At 40.1% G+C, this 21,738-nt stretch overlaps 1 protein-coding gene across 1 annotated transcript in view; it reads left to right on the forward strand.

The window, feature by feature from the left end:
• The window catches only part of shank3a (SH3 and multiple ankyrin repeat domains 3a), a gene marked incomplete at its 5' end in the record, with an annotated part of 235,337 nt that overhangs the window by 65,857 nt on the left and 147,742 nt on the right, over positions 1 to 21,738 (forward strand). The window contains one exon of the mRNA XM_081372532.1: positions 5,664 to 5,735. Coding sequence (XP_081228658.1) covers positions 5,664 to 5,735 — 72 coding nt within the window. The remainder of the gene's footprint in view (positions 1 to 5,663; positions 5,736 to 21,738) is intronic.

Raw genomic sequence — 21,738 nt, forward strand, 5'->3', positions numbered from 1 at the left:
GAGAACGGAGTCTGGCCGAAACTGGAGCGTCCCAGGATTTGGTAAGCTCCTCGTGAAGCTCCGGCAGAAAAGGCGCTGGCCTGGACACTGGAGCTCGTCGACTGGCGGGCAAGAAGCACCCGTCGAGTCTGTTGGGCGGAGTCACCGCTGGCGGGGACCATTCGAGGCCCAGGTGTTCGACTGCTGCCGTGAGGAGGCGGAGAAGCTCGGCGTCCACACTGGCGTGAGTCCTGCTGGACGCTCTGGTGGAGGAGGCGGAGCGGACAGAACCGGACCATTCCTCGCTGTCCGACGCCATTAGTGAGCACGTGTCCAGTAGCGCGTCATCATCCGCTTCATCCCCTGAGGCGACGGCATCGAGGGCGTGAGCCGTCGGCTGCGCGTCGGGAAGCGGGGGCGGAGAAGGAGAGAGCGAGGCTCGCGGGAGAGGCTCCGGCGAGGCCTTGGCTCGAGTCTCGGGCTCCGGTGGTCGCTGCGAGCGGCGTTTCTTCTTACGCGGCCCGAGGACAGTTGGAGCAGGTTCCGCGAAGAGGGCGAGTCGAGCCCGCAGGGTCGACATCGGCAGCTCTTCACAGAAAGCGCAGCCGCCCGTGGAAAGCGCGACGGCTGCGTGGTCCCGGCCCAGGCAGAGAGCGCAGAGAAGATGGCGGTCTCCGTCGCTGAGCGCGGAGCGGCATGAGCCGCACGTGGTGCGAGGCATTTGCAACAACGCCTCTGCTCTTTTAGAAAGTGCTGCGGAAGCAAGAACACACACAAAAGAGCTTGCAAAGGATATTCGCCGGATAGCTGAGCTGGCACGGCAGGCTGAAGGCGGCGAAGATCGTCCGGCTTCCTCAGGCTGACCTAAGCTGGCTCGTTAGCTGGGCCTTGAAGGACAACGGCGACGGCTTCCTCTCCGAGATCAGCGATGCGAGTGCTTCGCTGAAAAGACAGAAATCAGAGAATATAGCCTACGAGCCTTCCTTATATATGCTCTGACGCCGCCCATTCTGGCGGGCTGTGACGCGCTAGGGCGCGCGCGCCCCCATTGGGCGTGACGTCACGCCAGGCTCACTGGTAGGCTTAAGCAGTTGCCGCGCGGCAGCCAATGAGCGCGCAGTATGCCGCTCTAGCTCAGCTGCCCGCAGCTGCACTGCGTTGACAAAAAATGAAATTAAGGATAATTTTTGGCTTCAGTATCTCGAGAAAAGAAGACTTTCCCGCAGCGTAAGCAAGCTTACGCAATACGAGAGAACCTCTCGTAAGAGAACTATAGATCACCCACACACAAGCAACCGATAGTTTCACTGTCATTGTTCGTACAGTCATTAAATATTGTAGAACAAAATAGTTGATACAGGTTTCATTATGGTACTACATGTACAGTAAATACATCTCTGTAAAAGCACTGCATGATACTACAGACAGTGGAATCATTGAACAAAGTTTGTAATATATTGATGCAAAACACTACAGTACAATCACAACATAGGGTTATTTGAATCAAAGCAAAAATAATTAGCTATGAAATAGAAAAGAAAAGACAGTACTGTAAAACATCAAATGCAGTGTTCCTCAACTTGCTTGCTTGTACTGTAAGAAACAAAAGAGTGATTATCTATACAGTGCAGTGCTGTCAATACTGTAAATAGTCTGAAAAGGTGGTACAGTATTTGGGACCATAGACTGATGAAGCATTATGATACAAATATTACAGTAGGCTACATCCATGGATATTGTAGTCTAATTGGTTCATGCTCAATTAGCGTGGAGCAAGGACCAATTAGACTACAATATCCATGGATCGTTATCTTGAAACTTTCATGATTTACTGTAAACATGGAAGATTGTTTGTCTGTTTCCATACAACTATGCATTAAGAGTAATGCAACAGTAACTTATCATTTTGAGCAGTTGTATCAATTGATAGTTAGATCAATGTAAGGAAATGAATAGACACTCTTTTGAAATGTAATGTGTGAATTGCCTTTTGAAATAGTAGTACTTTGATGTTAAGTTGTGTCATATTGAACAGGTGATTTTTGTTGAATGAACAAATGATCTAAGTTTTATGTGTATTGTATCCAAGCAATTGAGAAAAGGGTTAGAGTTTTGAAAAATGTGCATTTTGATCATTGGTTGTGAGTTTTGTGTCTAGAGTTGTGAAAAATGGCATCAAGGTTCTGAAAATAGTAACAAAGTGATTGTAAAAAACTGTAAATCAAAGCAAAAATAATTAGCTATGAAATAGAAAAGAAAAGACAGTACTGTAAAACATCAAATGCAATGTTCCTCAACTTGCTTGCTTGTACTGTAACAAACAAAACAGGAGCGATTACTGTACTTCTACATTGTCATCAACTCTGTGTTGTGGATTTGGCCACAGGTTGTCATCTACATCACAATGGATGTTTTCATTAGCCAAAATATTAGGCTACATCCATGGATATTGTAGTCTAATTGGTTCATGCTTCATGCTAATTGGTGACAATGAATCTCGTTATCTTGAAACTCTCATGATTTACAGTAAACATGAAAGATTGTTTGTCTGTTTCCATACAACCATGCATTAAGAGTAATGCAACAGTTACTTATCATTTTGAGCAGTTGTATCAATTGATAGTTAGATCATTGTAAGGAAATGAATAGACACTCATTTGAAATGTAATGTGTGAATTGCCTTTTGAAATAGTAGTACTTTGATGTTAAGTTGTGTCATATTGAACAGGTGATTTTTGTTGAATGAACAAATGATCTAAGTTTTATGTATATTGTATCCAAGCAATTGAGAAAAGGGTTAGAGTTTTGAAAAATGTGCATTTTGATCATTGGTTGTGAGTTTTGTGTCTAGAGTTGTGAAAAATGACATCAAGGTTCTGAAAATAGTAACAAAGTGATTGTGAAAAACTGTAATGATGCAGAGACAGTTGTAAATACAACATTTGTAAGTTGAATTCATAAAGAATATAAAAGTGGCATAGTGGGACTTTCAACTTTTTGCTCTATTTCTTTTAGCTGATAAACTTTAGCGACATGTAAAACTTTCGGCTCAACCAATGATGTGAGTTTAGGGCTGTCGAAGCAGTCATTATTTTAGTGATTTTTGCTTATTTGGTTAGCCTGGCAAGCCAGACCTACATCAAGATGTTAGGTCTGGAAACTCACCATAGTCACGGTTCAATCCGAGGGGCGGGATAAACGGCTGTCTTTCAAATTCCCTCTGCACGCAATAGGACAGCGCTTCAACCAACCAGAGCGTTTTCCCAACAGCGGAGCTAGTTGATAGATTCAACTTTTGCCATATCTGGCCGGCAAACCGACGAACACATCTTCCTTTTTTTAAGAATGACTTAAGTGCCGTTCTTTGTTCTTTTCTCAAAGAAAAACTTAACTCCAAGTCCCCCAGAGTCGCGGCCAAAGCCGATTCGAAAGACCGTTGTTCTCCATCAGCAGCCGTCATTCTTTGTTTTCAAGTGGCAGCCAGGTAACCGTCGCAACTCTGTCGTCATATGTTAAGCCCGCCCCGCCTACTCTATACACGACGTGATTGGCCTGACCCAATTTGGGTTTTTGTAGCTAGAAGGTTTATTGAGAGTGTCTAGACTACCCTGGCTGCGAAATACATTTTGCTGCCGCTAGGGTGCGTCTAGATTTCTAGGCTATTATTTGGTGCCACTTGTGGTGTAAAAATGACAGACTTCACCTTTTATCCCCAAAGCCTGTGCATTCCTTTCAACAATAGCTGCTGCTAGACTGAAAAACATTTAAAAAAGGAAAAGTTTAACTTTTGCAAGTTATTGCTTTTATACTTTAAAGTACATTTCACATGTATAGAATTGAGTAAAATCTACTTAACCTAGTTATGTAAGATTAACAAAGATAATAAGTAAACTTAACTTGGCAAGTTACAGTTTGTTGAGTAACTTCTACTTACTCATTTGAAGCTTACTTTGCTATTCTCTGTTTCAAGTACATTTTACTCATTCTTTGTTTGTAAAATTTACTCAAACAATGTAGCACTAGAAGTCATGCTTTTAAAGCGTATGGTTTACTTGGAAACATTTAAGTAAAAAAAAAAAACAGTAGATTTCTTGTTACACTTTGAAAGACAATATATCTACACAATAAAGGAAGTACTCAACTGAACACAGACCACAATACACTATAACGGTAACAATGTCACAAAACAGCAAGTTACTGAACCTAACAACAAAAGCGATAAAACAGTGTAAATACAACTAGAAAACAGTGTTTTTTGTTGTTTTTTTACTTTGGCACTTTCTCAAAAATCATTGATTGTAAACAAACAATTCTAAATAAAATATACTTATAAGTTCAAGATTTAGTTTCTTCAAGATTGAATTGTTACTAACTAATAGGCCTATATAATTAACTTTTTTAATTCTTGCCTGAACTAGCTTATGCAATGTAGAAAATACATTTGTTTTCAAAAGTCACTAAATACTAAAGACTTTTATACTGAAAGGACTGAAACTTGTGAACATGGAAAAGCAAGACCTATGCAACCTATGGATGCAACTGACAAATGGATAGCGTGTCAGGGCACGGGAAAACCCCTTAACTGTTAAAAGGACAAGATATCGCTGTGGACATTCAAACGGAATTTTTATTACGAATATTGGACTGACCTGAAGGAAAGTGCTATATCTACTGTAAATGCCGGTACACTCACTTACTCGATCTCTCACAATACTCTACTCTATAAGCTTCAATGAACAATATCAATGAGAACATATGTTTAAGTAGCTAAGAGTGGTTGCTAGGGGTGTTGTGTAGTGATACATATAACGTTGGGTGAAGCGTTCATAACCGTGTTTTATCATAAATGAAACACAGCTATTGACCAATCAGTATCAAGGACTGGAACTAACCGTTTTATAATGATTGATATTGGGCAATAGTTTTATTCAGATTTTTTAGTAATGGTCATTTGGAGAAATGGACTTCTAATGGGAAAATTTTAGATTTTCTTTCAGATATAAAATTAAAAGAGCCTGTATTATTTCTACATTTTTTTATAATATTGTAAGAAAAATATTATTCAATTATTTTATATAATTGTATATAATTATTTAATTTCTACTGGCTGACCTTCATCAACCCTTTATTTACCTAAAAATTCCATACAAGTGTTCGATATGACTATATCACTGTATATTGAAGTCTTACTATAGCTTTGTGTGAGTAATAGACTGTCTAAAGACTTAATTCACTAATAATCTTTCAAATTTTGTCCATTTTTGCATGAACTTTAACCTTTCTTGACCCACAGGAAATCTGATTCATTACCTTGAATTTTTTTTTTTTTTACAATAATATTTAAAACACAGAGACATTAAAGTAATTTATCTGTTTTTATGTTGTAATTTTCTCAACCGTGCGTGTTTTTAAAAGACTCTGCTGTCATGTTCCTCCTCATGTTTTTCCTCAATATGCAGTTTGCTGACTCGCAGCAGGTTTTCTATTAGAGGACTGATCCTGAGTGCAGCTGTAATGTAGATGTGCAGATGTTGTAGCAGCTCACAGTTATGATTACATCAGTTCACACTCAGTTAACAGTTTCAGCAAACATGGCTATAACTGAGCGATGTTAGAGAGAATAAAGATTGTGATATTAACAGCGCTTTAAGGCTAATCCATGCTGTGTTTTTTTGTTTTGGCAGTTTCGCTACAAGAGGCGAGTGTACACACAGACCCACCTGGATGAAAAACAACTGTCGAAACTTCACACTAAGGTAAGAGCTTTAGCCTCTTCCTTTTACCCACAATGCATCTGGCTGATCTGCTTTCACTATAGCCCAATTTTTTTTTGTTTTTTTTTTTTGTTCAGTGGCTATTAAAGTTCCTCTATGTCATTATTCGCTGTGATGGACTGTCCATCTGTCCAGGGTGCTTTTCCCTGCCTCTGGCCTACGAAACTTGGATAGGCTCCAGCCCTATGACCCTAGAAGTTTGTGTGAATGATGAATGAATGTCATTGTTCAGGTTTAAATTCAAGTGATGTCACATGGTACCTGTTACTTTTCTCAACACTGGACCCAACAGTGATTACTTGATGTGGATTTGTATCATTTTATAGGGGAATTTTAATTTGTTCTTCAGTGAAAAATCATTCTAATTAATAGATTTGAACAATTATGCTTTTTAGCTTAAAGGCAGGGTAGGTAGGATTTTTCTACAAAAAAAAATCCAATTTTGTTTAAACTGTCTTTATATACTAATACATAATTAAAATGTAAGTACTCTGAAAAAGAGAGTATAAAAATCGAATGTCTGTAGACCTCTCACGACTGTTGTAAACACAGCTCATTATTTCCATTCACTCCACCCCCTCCCTTCTGAGCTGCTTCCAAAGCCACGCCCCCAAAACACATGAACGCGCGACACCAAACGCTCAGGCTCAGCTGGAAGACGCATTTATTTACCTGAGACGAGTGGAGAGGAAGGAGCGCAGTGCATGCAGACATCATGTCAGAATCTCATGTAATAAAATACCCAACTTTATCACTATGAATATAAACAAATAAGATGGCTTTTAGTACTCACTATCAAGCTAGCATATCGATACTGGTAAAGTTTAAAATATATTTTGTTTGATTCGGTAACGAGCTATATTTAGGCTATAGGTAACGAGCTATATTTATAAGGCAAAGCTAAAAACAGGATGCATTGATACACGTTTTTCCATTACCATCAGTTAAACTGTGATGAATGTGAATTTCGTGTAAGATTCATAACATATACGGTGTTTTGCATGTAAGAGTTTCCATGATGAAAACATTGTTGACTCTGATGAGGACTAACGTTACACTCCGGTGACAAGTAAGTTACCGCATCGTCGGTTCGAGGACAGGTCCGGGGTTGAGGGCGAAGCAGAGGAGGTCGTTCAAGAGTGCGGGCAACCAGGGTCAGAGGAAGTAGTTTTTGCCTTGTTTGCCTTCGCTGACCGCATATGCAGGTGCTTTGAATTTTGAATGCTCTTTCTCTGCCATAATTGTACTCTTCGTAGGTTCCACGCCTCTCTTGCATTTCTCAAATCAAACGGGTGCGCGCGCATATGGGCAGATCTTGTAGCAACAGTGGTGAGTGGCGATTTTTATACTCTCTTTTTCAGAGCACTTACATGTTAATTATGTATTGGTATATAAAGACAGTTTAAACAAATTTGAAAAAAAGTTTTTTACAAAAATGTCTGCTTTCTGAGCCGCCTAGCGCCCTCTAGAGGAAGTTTGTCTCGTAGAAAATGGTCATTAGCTAGTCACATCTGCCACCCAATGGTTCCTGGAATGCTGAAGGTGTTGAGGTGTCATTGAGCTGTTTAGAGATGATGATGATGATGATGACAGTGATGATGACAGTGATGATGGCAGTAATCATGAGTAGCATGAACATGTATGACATGACCGTAACCACCTCTGCTCTTCACAGATCAACAACACTTCTCATAAACACACACCGTAATGTGCCGCAATTACCAGCCAGTCCAATCAACTCCCCTCTCATCATGTTAATGCTGCTGTTTTTGGCCTGTCTGGCCTCAATGAACGAGAACTCTTCTCATCTTTCCAAGAGAGTCAGAGTTATGGCCTAAATCAAAATGAGCCATTAGCGCAATAAATGAAAATCAATGTTGGCTTCGTACCAATTTCAGCATCATCATGTCAGTTTGAATCCTCTATTCCATCCAATTAGACGAGAGCCTTTCTTTAGATGACACCGATAATACCACACGGCTGACGGCGTCACCCTGAGTGACCGTATTACTGCACTGAATGAAATGAAAAAGTCATAATCAATGAATAATCTACACTAGTGCTTATTAAAGGGTTAGTTCACTGAGATATTTTAATTCTTTCATCATTTGTTCACCGGTATTTCATTCTAATGATTTTCTTTCTTCAGTGGAACACAAGTGGACATTTTTAGCAGAATATTCATGCTGCTCTATTGCATATAAAGTAGATGTTGATTTATACTGAGGGCTGTAACTTGCATAGACATTGAGGGGACATATATAGTGAATATTCAGATTAGTGCTCGAACAATATAACTTTTCCAATCCTTATCATTTTATCCTGAATATTTGTTTACATTGTTGCTGTCAAGCTCCAAAAATTACAAATAAGCATCATAAAAGTACCATTAAAAGACCAGAATTTAAGCTGTTATTCACTGATAATCTTTCCCTTAGTCCCCCTGTGGTGAAAATCAAGCTTTTAATGTTGTTTATATGTAAATGTGGTGTTTTTAATATGCTTTAAGACAAACCTTGTGCAAATTCATAAGTCAACACCAATGCTGAGTATTTTCTTCTTAAAACGGCAGTGAACCAAAGACAGTATCAAAAACGCTGTTTAAAATCGCTGGTGTGTCTGACGTCACAAACTATCTTGTAACCAATCGTGTGATCATTAACGAGTGGATCTCTGAGCTGGTGTGAGTTAGTGGAGTCGGGGCTAATTTGCATATTCACGTATACTGAATGAGGCAAGGGTGTAGAGTTACTTTCAAGCTATTTTAAGGCATCCAAGGAATAAAACGCTGAAATATGTCATTTTGGTGATCAAAGATGAGTTTTAAGGGATAAAATTATTGACTACAGGGGGACTTTAAGGCTTGACCTGCATTCAGTTATTGGAATCATTTGGAAATCTGATTAATTTTATCAAATTGATTAATTTGGATGGTTCATTTCATAGAACCTGTTCAAATTCTTTGTTTCAGTTGTTTTTTCAATTGTTTCAACTCTTTTTAGTCAAGACTGACAAAAATTGTAAAATTTGTGATTTCTGATTATTGTCTAAGACTTTTTCAATTGTCATGAGAATGAAGTTTGTGACAAATGGATGATAGCTGTGTGATTTTTTATTTTTTTTTATGGTAAAAAAAAGCTCATATAAAGGACCATTTTTTATTTTAATTTTCCCCAAAAAATTTGAGTGATCGCCTCTATGTATTTGTATTGGAAAAACACTTTTTTGTTTTACTTGGTTTAACCACAGCAGCCATCTTACTGTGCTTTTGCAATACTAATACATAAAAAAAGGTCAACTTTACAAACTTTACCAACTTTTTTGGATCACTTGAGATGGACTATCCAAATAGGCAAATATCCCTCTTTAATATAAAATAAGATACAAATGCTAATGTGAGTCGGTTCAACTGAATCACTAAAGAGAGTCTGTTCAAAAGATCATTAGTTGCTAGAGTTTTTAATTGTCCGTTGTGGCACACTGATGTTTGACGATTGTGTGTGTGTGTGTGTGTAGTGTGTGTGTGTGTGTGTGTGTGTGTGTGTGTGTGTGTGTGTGTGTGTGAGAGAGAGAGAGAGAGAGAGAAAGAGAGAGAGAGAGAGAGAGAGAGAGAGAGAGAGAGAGAGAGAGAGAGAGAGAGGTAAGCAGGCATATTTCCTGGCACTCTTAAGTGCTGCCTATGCTGATTTGTCTTCCAATTCAGCAGGGCCAATGTAGTTCACGGTTGCTTTTCTGTCATTGTGGTTTTGTTGTTGTGAAATTGTGGGTGCCATTTAGCTGCCGGACTGCGCCATCTCCTGCTCGCACGGGGGCTGGTGAGAGCCGTAATCCGCTTATAAACTGACATTGTTTCGTTTGTTGTACTGACCTCTCCTGCTGGGTAAACACACAGATGATCAAACAACCACAAATGCACGTTTCTACATGCTCTCAGATTAACGCAAACTCACGCACATGTGAACTGTCAATTTGCGGCGCAGCCATGTGTGCAGTGGTGTATGTTCAGGTCGAACATTAGCCTAGTTTTCAGTCATTCACTCTGTTTTTACTGAGCCGAGATGAAACCTAATGCACTGTATGTGGTTAGTGGAGCCTGGAGGCCAGAGACCGGTCATATGACAGACGGTAGAAAGACGTCTTTCTTTAGCAGAGACAACAGACTCTCAGTGCTGAAGCAGCTGATGTTAATGTTGAACTGAGAAGTTATCATTGCATTACTGCGCTCATAAAGATGCATGCAGCTCGAACCCGACCAACCCCATCACAATCTCACCTGAGCTGAATTACAGGGCTGGCAGGACACACTGCAGGCCCAGCTGTGTGTTAGCAAGTTCTGCTCTCCAGAGAATGACAGGAGAGGAAGACAACTAGAGCGTGTAGACTACAGCTTCCACGGATACACACACCTCACATTGTATTTGCATTGAAGATTGTAGGTTTTTGTTGTGATATGTTTCAATATCGACACCATTATGAACGTGCATTTGCCATGTCAGATAGACATCAATAGCCAGGTTTCCATCCAAGGATTTTTTTTTTTTTTTTTTTGCAGAAAAAGGTTTAGTGCTTCAAAATGTTTATCGATCTAGCTGATTGAAGTACCATTTATCTATGAAATTTCTCAAGTGTCGACAATGCTTTTCTGGTTAACTTTAGCGTATAAATTCTATATCAGTACTTCAAATGTTACAAAAATTTGTTTGGAAACACTTTTTGCCAAGAAATAGGGCAAATAAATGTTGTGTCCCATGAAAGAATTAGCCTAGCAGCTTCCGTGTTTGTGGTGTTGCTCCCGTTAAGGCACTGTTTCTCTGTAATGTTCAAAGGTGTATTAAATATATTTCATTCATATTATTACATTTTATATACAATTATTTTATTACCTTATTATTATCTTTATTTCATCATTATTTTTGTAATTTTGTCTAATATTTTTTTTCTTGATTACACATCTTAAAGGGATAGTTCACCCAAAAATGAAATTTCTGTCATTAATTTCTCACCCTCATGTCGTTACAAAAACGTAAGACTGTTCATCTTCGGAACACAAATTAAGATATTTTTGATTAAATCCGAGAGCTTTCTGAGTTTCTGACCCCCCTTTAGACTGCAATGTCATAACCACTTTCAAGGCCCAGAAAGGTAGTAATCATTAAAATAGTACATGTGACTACAGTGGCTCTGAGTACTGCGTGATGATCAAGTTGTATTGATCTAAATAGTCTGCATAACGAAGTACAAAAAAACATATGACACTTGGTAATTTTATCATGACCGTCCCCTCAGGTCCATAACCTTCCCAGTCCATCAAATACTCGATGATGCCACCACGGCGCCGGGAGTCCAAGATCTCCTGCACCTGATAAGTTGCGCCGTCCTCGAGGATAGACAGAAGGGGGGGTTCCTCTGCTTGGCCATGCTCTGTGGGAACAGAAACAGAAGAGTGGTGAGGTTTGAGGAGTGAAACATGGAAAGCTGGATGAATTCTGTAATGTGCTGGGAGTTGGAGGAGGTACGTGATCTGCCTGATGATGGTGAAGGGGCCAATAAATCTGGGACTGAGTTTTTTGCAGGGCTGGTGCATCCTGATGTCCGGGGTTGACAGCCAGATCTTCTGACCTGGTTGGAAGGAAGGAGTCTTGGAGCGTCTAAGGTCGGCTGTCATACTGCGCCTGCGCACTGCCTATTGGAGCTGATGGTGAGCTGCATCCCAGACCCTCTCACTCTCTCGGAACCAGGATGGGACCGCTGGAACGTCGGATGGGTCCCCAGACCACGGGAACAGAGGTGGCTGGTAACCGAGTACGCACTGAAAGGGAGTGAGTCCATAAGTTGGTTGGCAGAGGGAAGCTTTGGGCGTACTTGGCCCATAGGAACTGGTTCCAAGAGTTCTGGTGGCCATGGCAGAAGGTTCGTAGGAAGCGACCAACCTTTTGGATCTTCCGCTCGGTGTGTCTGTTCGACTGCGGATGGTATCCAGATGAGAGACTTATGATCACACCTAGGAGGGAGAAGAATGCTTTCCAGACCTTGGAGATGAATTGTGGTCCACGGTCAGACACGATGTCTTCATGAATTCCGTAATATCTAAAGATGTGTTTGAAGAGGAGTTCTGCTCTTTCCATTGCTGTGGGGAGTCCTTTGAGGGGAAGAAGCTAACAGGATTTGGAGAATCTATCAATTTTTACCAGGATGCATGTATTATCATCGGAGGCTGGGAAATCTGTCATGAAGTCCACTCCTAGGTGTGATCATGGCCGGTTGGGAATGGGCAGCGGCAGAAGTTTGCCAGAAGTTTGAGGAGGTAAAGGAATCTTCAGACCATTGGACAGGACTCACGATTATTTCACTTGGGAGGATAGATTCAGGCTCTTCGCTGACCTCTTCTGCGTCAGCCTTCACATTCTTAGAGCCTGGATGATAGGAAATGGAAAAGTTAAATCAGGTAAAGAATAAGTCCCAAAGTGCCTGGTGGGGGTTAAGTCTCTTAGCTTCCTTTAGATACTGCAGGTTCTTGTGGTCAGTTATAACAGTGAAGGGGTGTTGAGCACCCTCCAACCAATGCCTCCATTCTTCCAAGGCCAGCTTGATGGCGAGGAGTTCTCTATTTCCTGACATCGTAATTACTCTTCGACGAGCTGAGTTTCTTGGAGTAGAAGGCGCATGGATGGAGTTTAGTTGGAGTCTCCTGCTGCTGATATAGCACCGCTCCCACCCCGTTGGTGGAGGCATCCACTTCCACGATTAAGGCCGTGTGTCCACCAAAGCGTTTTTTCACGCGGCTGGCGTGTTTTTTTCAATTGTTTTCAATGGGAGCACCGTTTTTTTTATAACGCCATGAGCGTAATGAGGCACTGAGCATCTTTTTCACGCTGAAACGCTGAGTGTTCGGCGTTTTTTACAGATCGCCGAGAGTTGAAGAATGTTCAACTTTTGGTAAAACGCAGCGCTCATCACTGTCACTTTTTACCCAACCATCCAATCATAGTGGAGGAGGGGCGGGGCTAATACCACACAGACCAACCGTGTCCGCCACATTCTGCTTGTACAACATATGTCAACAGATGACAACAACAAGCATAATAACGGAACAAAATCATTTAAAACAAGAGCCAGGGAAAATACATTACATTGTATTGACATTTTAATATAGAATCAACACAGAAACAAAATATGTGTGAAATGAGATACTAGTAACACTTTCGTGGATATTCCGTATCATAACAAGCAAAGTATCTCAACTGAAAAAAAACGCAACGCTGGCAAAACGCTCTCAAGCGCCCACAGCTAGGCGTTTTCAGCAGAGCGCCTAGCGTTTTCAGCTGGCTAAAAACGCTTTGGTGGACACACGGCCTAAGGGTTTCTCAGGGTCTGGGTGGGCGAGGAGCGGTGCACTGGTGAATTTCTCCTTCAGATGTTGAAAGGCTTTGTTGGCAGATGGTGACCAGAATAGAGACTTGGGCTTGTTTTAAGGAGGCTGGTGAGAGGATTGGTGATGGAGCTGTAGCCGTGGATGAACCGTCGGTAGAAATTGGCGAAGCCAAGGAAACGCTGGAGTTCTTTGATGGTGTATGGTGTGGGCCAGTTCTTGATGGTTTCCACCTTCCCTTCGTCCATCTGGATACCTGTGTCACTGATGTGGTAACCAAGGAACTGCACTGAGGGTTAGTGGAAGGAGGATTTCTCAGACTTGAGGAACAGGTTGAATTTCCTCAGGCATTTCAGGACCTCCGCAACGTGGTGGCGATGGTCGGCCATGCTCTGGGAGTAGATGAGGATGTCATCAATGTAGACAAGGACAAATCGATGGAGATTCTCCTGGAGCACCTCATGCATGAAGTCCTGGAATACGGAGGGGGCGTTTACCAGACCATACGGCATGCCGAGATACTCATAGTGTCCAGAAGTGGTCACAAAGGTAGTCTTCCAGCAGGGAGATGATAAATGCGATCTTCGCCCGATCGGTGGTATAGAGATGCGGCTGCATCTCCAGGGTCAGCGAACACTGCAATAGGAATCCGCTGCAGTCCTCCACCGAGCCAGAGTAGGGCGCTGGTTTAGCCATGGGACTGGCGATCACGATCGTCGAAGAAGTGGTGGAGGTGATGACAGAAGTGGTGACGGCTGGTGTGATGGGAACTGGATCTTCCGGGATCGGTTCTGATGTGCTCATGATGTTATCTTTCTGTAGACGGTCCAGTCTTCTGTTACGGAAGCAGACTAGAGATGGATAATGAAGTTAACAGGAGTTTACTGACAACAATGAGCGGAGACAGAGTGCAGGTAAGTGATATGAACAAAGATACTTTGGAGAGCAGGCGATGAGTGGAATGGTTCTTCTTACAGGTATGGAGACAGATAGTGGGTGAGATGGATGACTAGAACAAAGAACACTGAAGATGCTGGAGATGGAGACAATGGAGATGAAGACGCTGGAGACAATGGAGATGAAGACAATGGAGACGCTGGAGTATAGATAGTCATTAGAGAATCAAGGTTAGCGATAACAGGATTAGTAGTCCTCTTCGAATTAACGACACCGGACAGTGAACTGAGGTGAAGAGTGTGTCTTTATAGTGGTGGTGATGATGAGGTGCTGGTGTGTGTGATTAGAACTCAGGTGAAGGAGTGCACTGTTATTGGCTGGTGTGAGAGCCTGGCTGATCTGTAACAATAATACACTATATGTGATTTGTAGGCTCATCTAAAAAAAAATATTTAGAAATGTCATAAAATGACTTTTTTATTGGTCAGAAGCTGTCCTATTGGCTAAATGACAAATAAAAAATCATAAACATGACTTGTAAATGAAATATTTTTAATAAATACAATTTATTAATATGTAATAGAATTTTATCTCAAACAAATTAGGAAATAAAGAGGGTTGAATCAAAAAAAAAAAAAAACTAACTGAATTTTAGAATTGTTATGTGATAATAAGCATCAGAAAAAGCTAATGTAGACCATTTAAAAATGTTAAATACAGAAGTAAAATGTTTAGGTTATATCTGCATCTGTCTCTGAAAATTTGATGATATTGAACTCTGAAACAAATAACTGTTTTGCTTTGAATTATCTGAATAAGCATTTTTTTTGGCCACGTCAAACCTCAACTGGCTTGAATGCATGTTAAAGGGTACTGTATTTTAAAGATTGATGCTATATGCAAAGACTAAATATTTAATTGTACCAATCTTTTAATTGACACATTTTGCATACAGGACAATGTTACATTGTAAAATGAGCTGCCATGTGTCCAAACCCATTGGCTTTGTGACACACAGGCAGTTTCGAGTCCTGTCAGATGAGCTGCTCCACTTCGCCATCGTCTTCTGATATTTCCTAATATTTCCTAATATTTAATATATTATAGTTAATGATATTAAAGTAGCCTATTTGTGTATAGCAGAGTTTCAATTGTCTCATTGCTATCTACGGTTTACAAATATTTGGGATGCGACAGACATAATAAAATTTGCCAAATTTGCCACAATTATGTATGGAACCTCAATTCAGAGTCTATAAACTGAAGGGTGTTGTAGAGGTGTTGAGTTTTAAAATCTAATATCTAAACTGCTTCTTTCCGTTTCACTGACATTCACCCCATTCCTCTCATACAGTCTGTATGGTGTGTGTGTGTGTGTATGTGAGAGAGATACAGAAGTCTCTGATCCACCCTGAGCTAGTACAGGTTTGGAGCTGCTTGTTTGGAAAAACGTGTTCTGGCTACTAACTTGTGTCAGTGTACTGGGCCAGTTTATATCTGTCTATGTGTGTGCGCACGCTTGCACTACACACTTTTTAAGTTAATAGTAAATGTGGCATGTTTGACCTCTGCCTAATCTTTCTGTGATTCAACCTCTCAATCTCTCTCTATGCATCAATCCCTCATTCCTGATCTCCAGTCATCTTCCCTTTGGCATTCACCATCCTCCCCTCCTGCCACACCTGAGGAAGCTCATTACTGACAGTCAACCTCTAGTGCAGAACACCCCTCTGACTCCCTCCATCAGACAGACAGACAGACAGACAGAGAGAGAGAGAGAGAGAGAGAGAGAGAGAGAGAGAGAGAGAATAAAGCAGCTAAAAACATGCAGCCAATATGATAATTTTGTGTATATTGTGTTTGTTCTCTTAGTCCAACTGAAGACCATGTGTGTTAATACTTTTGTGTGTGTGTGGGGGGGGGGGGCATATAAATCAGCTTAGTTTTCTGAACCAGTGGTTCTCAACTGGTGGTCAGGTGAATGGGGTCTGCAAACTGAAGAGAGAATCTAATGCAAAATGCATATAATTACCTGCTAGTGTTAAACTAACCATATCATTGCGCATTGTTAGGATAACAAAATAAATAGTCCTATCACCTTCTAAATGGATGGAGAAAACACAGGCGTACCTTGATTTTTCCCATTCATGTTTTCCATAGGGATTTTTAAAATGTCTTAATTATAGACTTCGATAAACAATGATCCAAACTAACCAGCTACGAGGTGAATCACAATGTTTTGTGTGACCACAAAATTCTAGTGATTTTTAGATACCAAAAATGTCATATCATATTCAGTCTCTGTCATAGTGTTGTAAAAATGTTTGCATATTGTTGGGCCTATTCAGTTCTTAGAAGTGTTAGTACAATTTAGTGTTTGTTTTTAAGGGCATTTTTGTTTGCTTTAGTATGATACCTTGTTGAAAACCAGTTTAGAATCACTGTGCTCTGTTTGAGTTATAATTATTAACATTGGATGCCTGTCAATTCATGTACTGATTCAAGTGTTTTTTCTCTAAAATGTAAGTGTCTGATGGTTGGATGCAGTTTTTGACTCTTCTTGTTGATTTATTTTTCATGTCAGATGGGATGCCAGCCGTGTGTGAACCACCAAATTGTATGTTTTGTCAGTGAGGTTTAAATTCACAATGAAGGTGCACCAGGCAGTCACAAGATTTGCACACAATGAGAAACTTAGCTTTCATTACAGGATTCAACAGAATAGATGAGGTTATGAAACGACAGACATTTCTATCTAGGCAGGATTAGATTTATCAGAGGATGCCTGAGTTAACCGCAAAAAGAAGGTAATTTGTTATTTACACAGACGTGTTCGATTCAAACAGAATTGAAATGACAAGATACGTCTGTGAAACACTAAGTAAGGAACTTAAGGAAACAAGACTTGTTTTAAGTTATAGTTTGTTTCAGTAGTGCCCCGTGCACACTTGTATGTTCATAATTATAATAGAAGACTTTAAGCATATTTATACAATGTTTGATTGAAATTACAGACCTTTTAAAACCACTGAGAGAGAACAAAACTGCCACACCTAGGCGCTCCCTGTGTGTGTGTGTGTGTGTGTGTGTGTGTGTGTGTGCGTCTGTGTGTGTGTGTCTGTGTCTGTGTCTTTCTGTCTGTGTTTGGGCTTTGTTTGCCTTTCTCTTCTATAAACACATTTAATGCAGTCTGTGTATGTGTAAGAGTAAAGCAGACTGCAGCAAATGCCTGTATGAATTCAATATATTAGTACAAATTGTTACCACTGCAGTGGTCTGGACTAATGTGTCTAGCATGCTTCGTCATTTGAATGGCAAATATCTATTAGTGATTCTTCCTTCCTTCCTTCCTTCCTTCCTTCCTTCCTTCCTTCCTTCCTTCCTTCCTTCCTTCCTTCCTTCCTTCCTTCCTTCCTTCCTTCCTTCCTTCCTTCCTTCCTTCCTTCCTTCCTTCCTTCCTTCCTTCCTTCCTTCCTTCCTTCCTTCCTTCCTTCCTTCCTTCCTTCCTTTCTTTCTTAAATAATGTAGGCCTAGTTACAGTATATTACATATTTCACTGCAGCAGTGGTTCTCAACCAGAGGGCATAATACAGTTCATATTAATGATTATAAATATTATTATTATTATTAATATTATGGCTGTGTTTGTTTGAAATGATATATTATCCATTGACAATTCTGTTGGTAGAGCATACAAATTACTTGATGGGAAGGAAACCCATTTTGGTAATAGACCAATAATCTCGAAATGGCCAAATTCTCTTCTCTTCTCTTCTCTTCTCTTCTCTTCTCTTCTCTTCTCTTCTCTTCTCTTCTCTTCTCTTCTCTTCTCTTCTCTTCTCTTCTCTTCTCTTCTCTTCTCTTCTCTTCTCTTCTCTTCTCTTCTCTTCTCTTCTCTTCTCTTCTCTTCTCTTCTCTTCTCTTCTCTTCTCTTCTCTTCTCTTCTCTTCTCTTCTCTTCTCTTCTCTTCTCTTCTCTTCTCTTCTCTTCTCTTCTCTTCTCTTCTCTTCTCTTCTCTTCTCTTCTCTTCTCTTCTCTTCTCTTCTCTTCTCTTCTCTTCTCTTCTCTTCTCTTCTCCTTCCCTTCCCTTCCCTTCCCACCCCGACCCCCAACTCGCACATATGCCATATATGTCACAATGAAACTTCTGTTTCATGCCAACTTTAAAATGCATCTTGCACATTCACATCCATTAGTGCACCATCAGGGCTTTCTGTAGCATGTAGACATTCTGGCCGATATATCGGTCTATCAGTACTGTTTCCAAGCAGTCTAATACACAATCATTTAATCAACCAACCACAAGTCCCTCAACAGACATCAAAGAGAGAGAGAGAGAGAGAAGCATACCACTCTGGTTTGGCTCCAACCAATCACATCAAGCAGGAGGCGGAGCTTAATGTAGTTGCAGTCGTATCTGTTCTGGTCAATGAGCATGCTGCAGTCGGCTGCATAGTGTTTGTAGCCTATGTCTGTGTTGTCAGAATGGGGAGCCTTTTCAATACTGCTGTCTATGGGACACATTGTCACTGTGAACGAATGGGTGTGAATGAGTAAGTGTGAGCTTTTTCCTTACTGGCTCAACCCCAAATCGTCTTCCCCTCCCTTCCTCAAAACTACAGCCACATATCCCCCTCTTCCTCCTTTTCTCCTCCCTCTCTCCCTCCCTCTCCCTCCCCGTCTCTGCATCCAGCAAAATCACCCCTTCATCACACACCGGACGCTAGCGCGTGTGCGCGCATGTGAGAGAGAGTGTGAGCGGGCAGGACTCCGGCGAGACGTGAGTGTGTGGAGAGAGAGAGAGAGAGCGAGGAGAGGAGGAGAAGACAGGGCGATAGGTGAGAGGGCGTGTGGCGGATGAGTGTGTGATGAGAGGAGATGGGGGGAGCGCTTGGACGGAAAGACGGCAGAGAGCGGAGGAACAGGAAGCCGCGCAAAGACGCCAAGAAGTCCAAAATCAACAGTAAGGTATCCCGTTCTCTCTCTGACACTTCTCTATGTGTCTGTCTCTCCTCGTCTGTCTTGTGCAAGAGCGTGTGTGTGTGTTTGTTGCAGTGCATTCCATCAGACTGTGTATGTGGCTTTATAGCAGAGTAACTTCCCTTTGAATGTGTGAGACAGTTTGTTACAGGGACAAACAGAACTGGCCACAGGCTCAACAATAAGGATTTTTTTTTTATGCTGTCATTGTTTATTTAACAGTAAGATTTCATTACAAAAAAAGCTGTGCTATAACTTGAGATAGGACTAAATTGATGCACACAGTGTGGAATATAACTGCTGGTTCATAATTTTAAACCTATTTGAACTCATCCTTGCAATTTTGACATCTTAATCTGTGCTTGTCTATGAGATAATGTGAACAAATCCAATTCCGTTATAATATACTACTTCATTTAAATATATTTGCTGCTCCAACATTGGTACCAATTTGCCATTTCTAACCAGATTTGTTCAACAGTACCATATTGCTTTTTGGCTGATATAAATTTTTGGTGTCAGTTTTTATATATATATATATATATATATATATATATATATATATATATATATATATATATATATATATATATATATATATATATATATAATGTAATCTTTAGCAAATATAATTTTGTAAATTTATAATGTAGTGGTGTCAAAAGCATTTAAGATTAATTTTTTTTTTTAGATTTTTTTTTTTTAAATGATTATTTAAAGAAGTATATTTTAATATTAAATAATTAGTAGGGATGCACCGATGTATCTGCAAAAATTGTTATCAGCCAATTAAAGCAATTAAAAAACAAACAAAAAACCACCTATGATCAGGGCCGATTATATCTTGTAAGTCAAAAGGGGTTGTAAAAACTTGTCATACTGCAACTCATACTGTGTGAGAAGAAAATCTCTCTTGTGTTGAATTCAGGGCTGTCGAAGTTAACGCGTCAATAACATATTAACAGTCTAAAACAATAGTGATGTTAAAACAGGCTGTATTTGACCCTATCACCCGTAGGTCAAGCCAGGGTTGTCAAACATTTTTTGCTTACATCAAACATTATTTGTGCACGCCTACCATCCAATAATCGCAAAGAGCTTTATGTTTGTTACGACCAGAATTTACTGTAAATGGTTTATTGATGATAGTGCACCCCTAGTACAAATACATTTGGTTCAGATATATCACAAATCCAAATGTTTGCATGAAAAACCTTGGTGTATATTATCAATGAACACAATATAGGGCAATGTATGTCAACAGGCCTTAAACTCACAAAGGCTGCTTCCTTACTGTTGAGCCTTGGAGACAAGACCATCTAAGTCTTTCTTCAGATGAAGTTCCAGCAATCTGCGCACACACAGTCTCACACTCGAGCTCCACTGCTGCTTTGACATTCTACGCTACACTGAACACATGCTGATAAAAGAGTGTGAGTGTTTAAGGTGTGAACAAGAACAATTCAAGCATTGATGTTTACCACAGCAAGTGTTTTCAGTGTATTCCCCCATTCTCTGCTGTTTTCACTCTTTCTTGCTCCTCCTTTGAATGCCTTGGCCAATATGTGTGGTACCTGTGCGTGGATTTGACAGCATGCTGATCCGTGGTCTTGACGGAGATGACACTGGCTGTGATGCGTAATCTCTTGATCCTGTTAAGTGACTGATGGGAGATTTAACGAGGGCTCTGGGTGGCAGCCGTTTGCTTGACGGCACGATCAGACAGAATGTGGAGGTGTAGTCAGTCACAGGGGTGACAAGTTTGGGAAAACAATACTCCACTATTTGGGAGACTCTCTGCATTTTAGGCACTAGTGAGAGCACATGAGGTAAATGTGGCCTTCTTCTCACTCTTGTTATAGTCACTCTATAATAGACTTTACAACTCATATTTGTATGATTGGATCACAGTGTTGACTACATTACAAAACAGATGTACTGCAATTGATTGGTTCTGTAAAAACACATTTGGAAAGCATTTTATATACAGTATACTGTATATATATATATATATATATACATACTACTCATTTTTTATGGTTTTGAAAAAGTCTCTCATGCTGGCAAAGTTGAATTTTCAGCATCATTACTTCTTCAGTGTCACACGATCCTTCAGAAATCATTCTAAACTGCTGATCTGATTTGGTGCTCAAAAACGTTTCTTTTTATTATCAATCTTGAAAACAATTTTTGTAGAAACTATGACAGTATACATGATTATTGAATCTATGCCTATAACCGTTTTTTTTTCAGGATTCCTTGATGAATAAAAAGTTTAAATCTATTTGAAATAGAAATATTTTATAGCATTATAAAGGTTTTTACTGTCTCTGTTGTTGATCAATTTAATGCATCCTTGCTAAATGTTAGCATTAGTTTATTAATTTTAATTTATTTATTTTCTAAACAAATCATAATGTAACTTTTGATATGATGGCAGTTTATAAAGATTTAAAGAACTAAAATCATGGAGAGTTTAGTTGGCATTGCAAGCTCTAGGGTGTTTAATTTGAGAAGCAGTTGATTTTAGCAAAAGTCTCAATTTGTGCTCTTTTTAATCTCGTTGCTGTCATAGAAAAACAACTGAGATCTCCTTTTTTTAATACACCACTTTTTCCAAGCTGTAGAGTAATGTGTGTCTATATACATACATACATGTCTTAATGTGTTAACAAGCATTCCACACAAGAGCATGAGTTAAAACTAACAGAGCATGAACTAGCTTGCTCCATATCTGCC

Source organism: Scardinius erythrophthalmus (genome assembly GCF_964197995.2).
Source record: "Scardinius erythrophthalmus genome assembly, chromosome: 8".
Taxonomy (NCBI): domain Eukaryota; kingdom Metazoa; phylum Chordata; class Actinopteri; order Cypriniformes; family Leuciscidae; genus Scardinius; species Scardinius erythrophthalmus.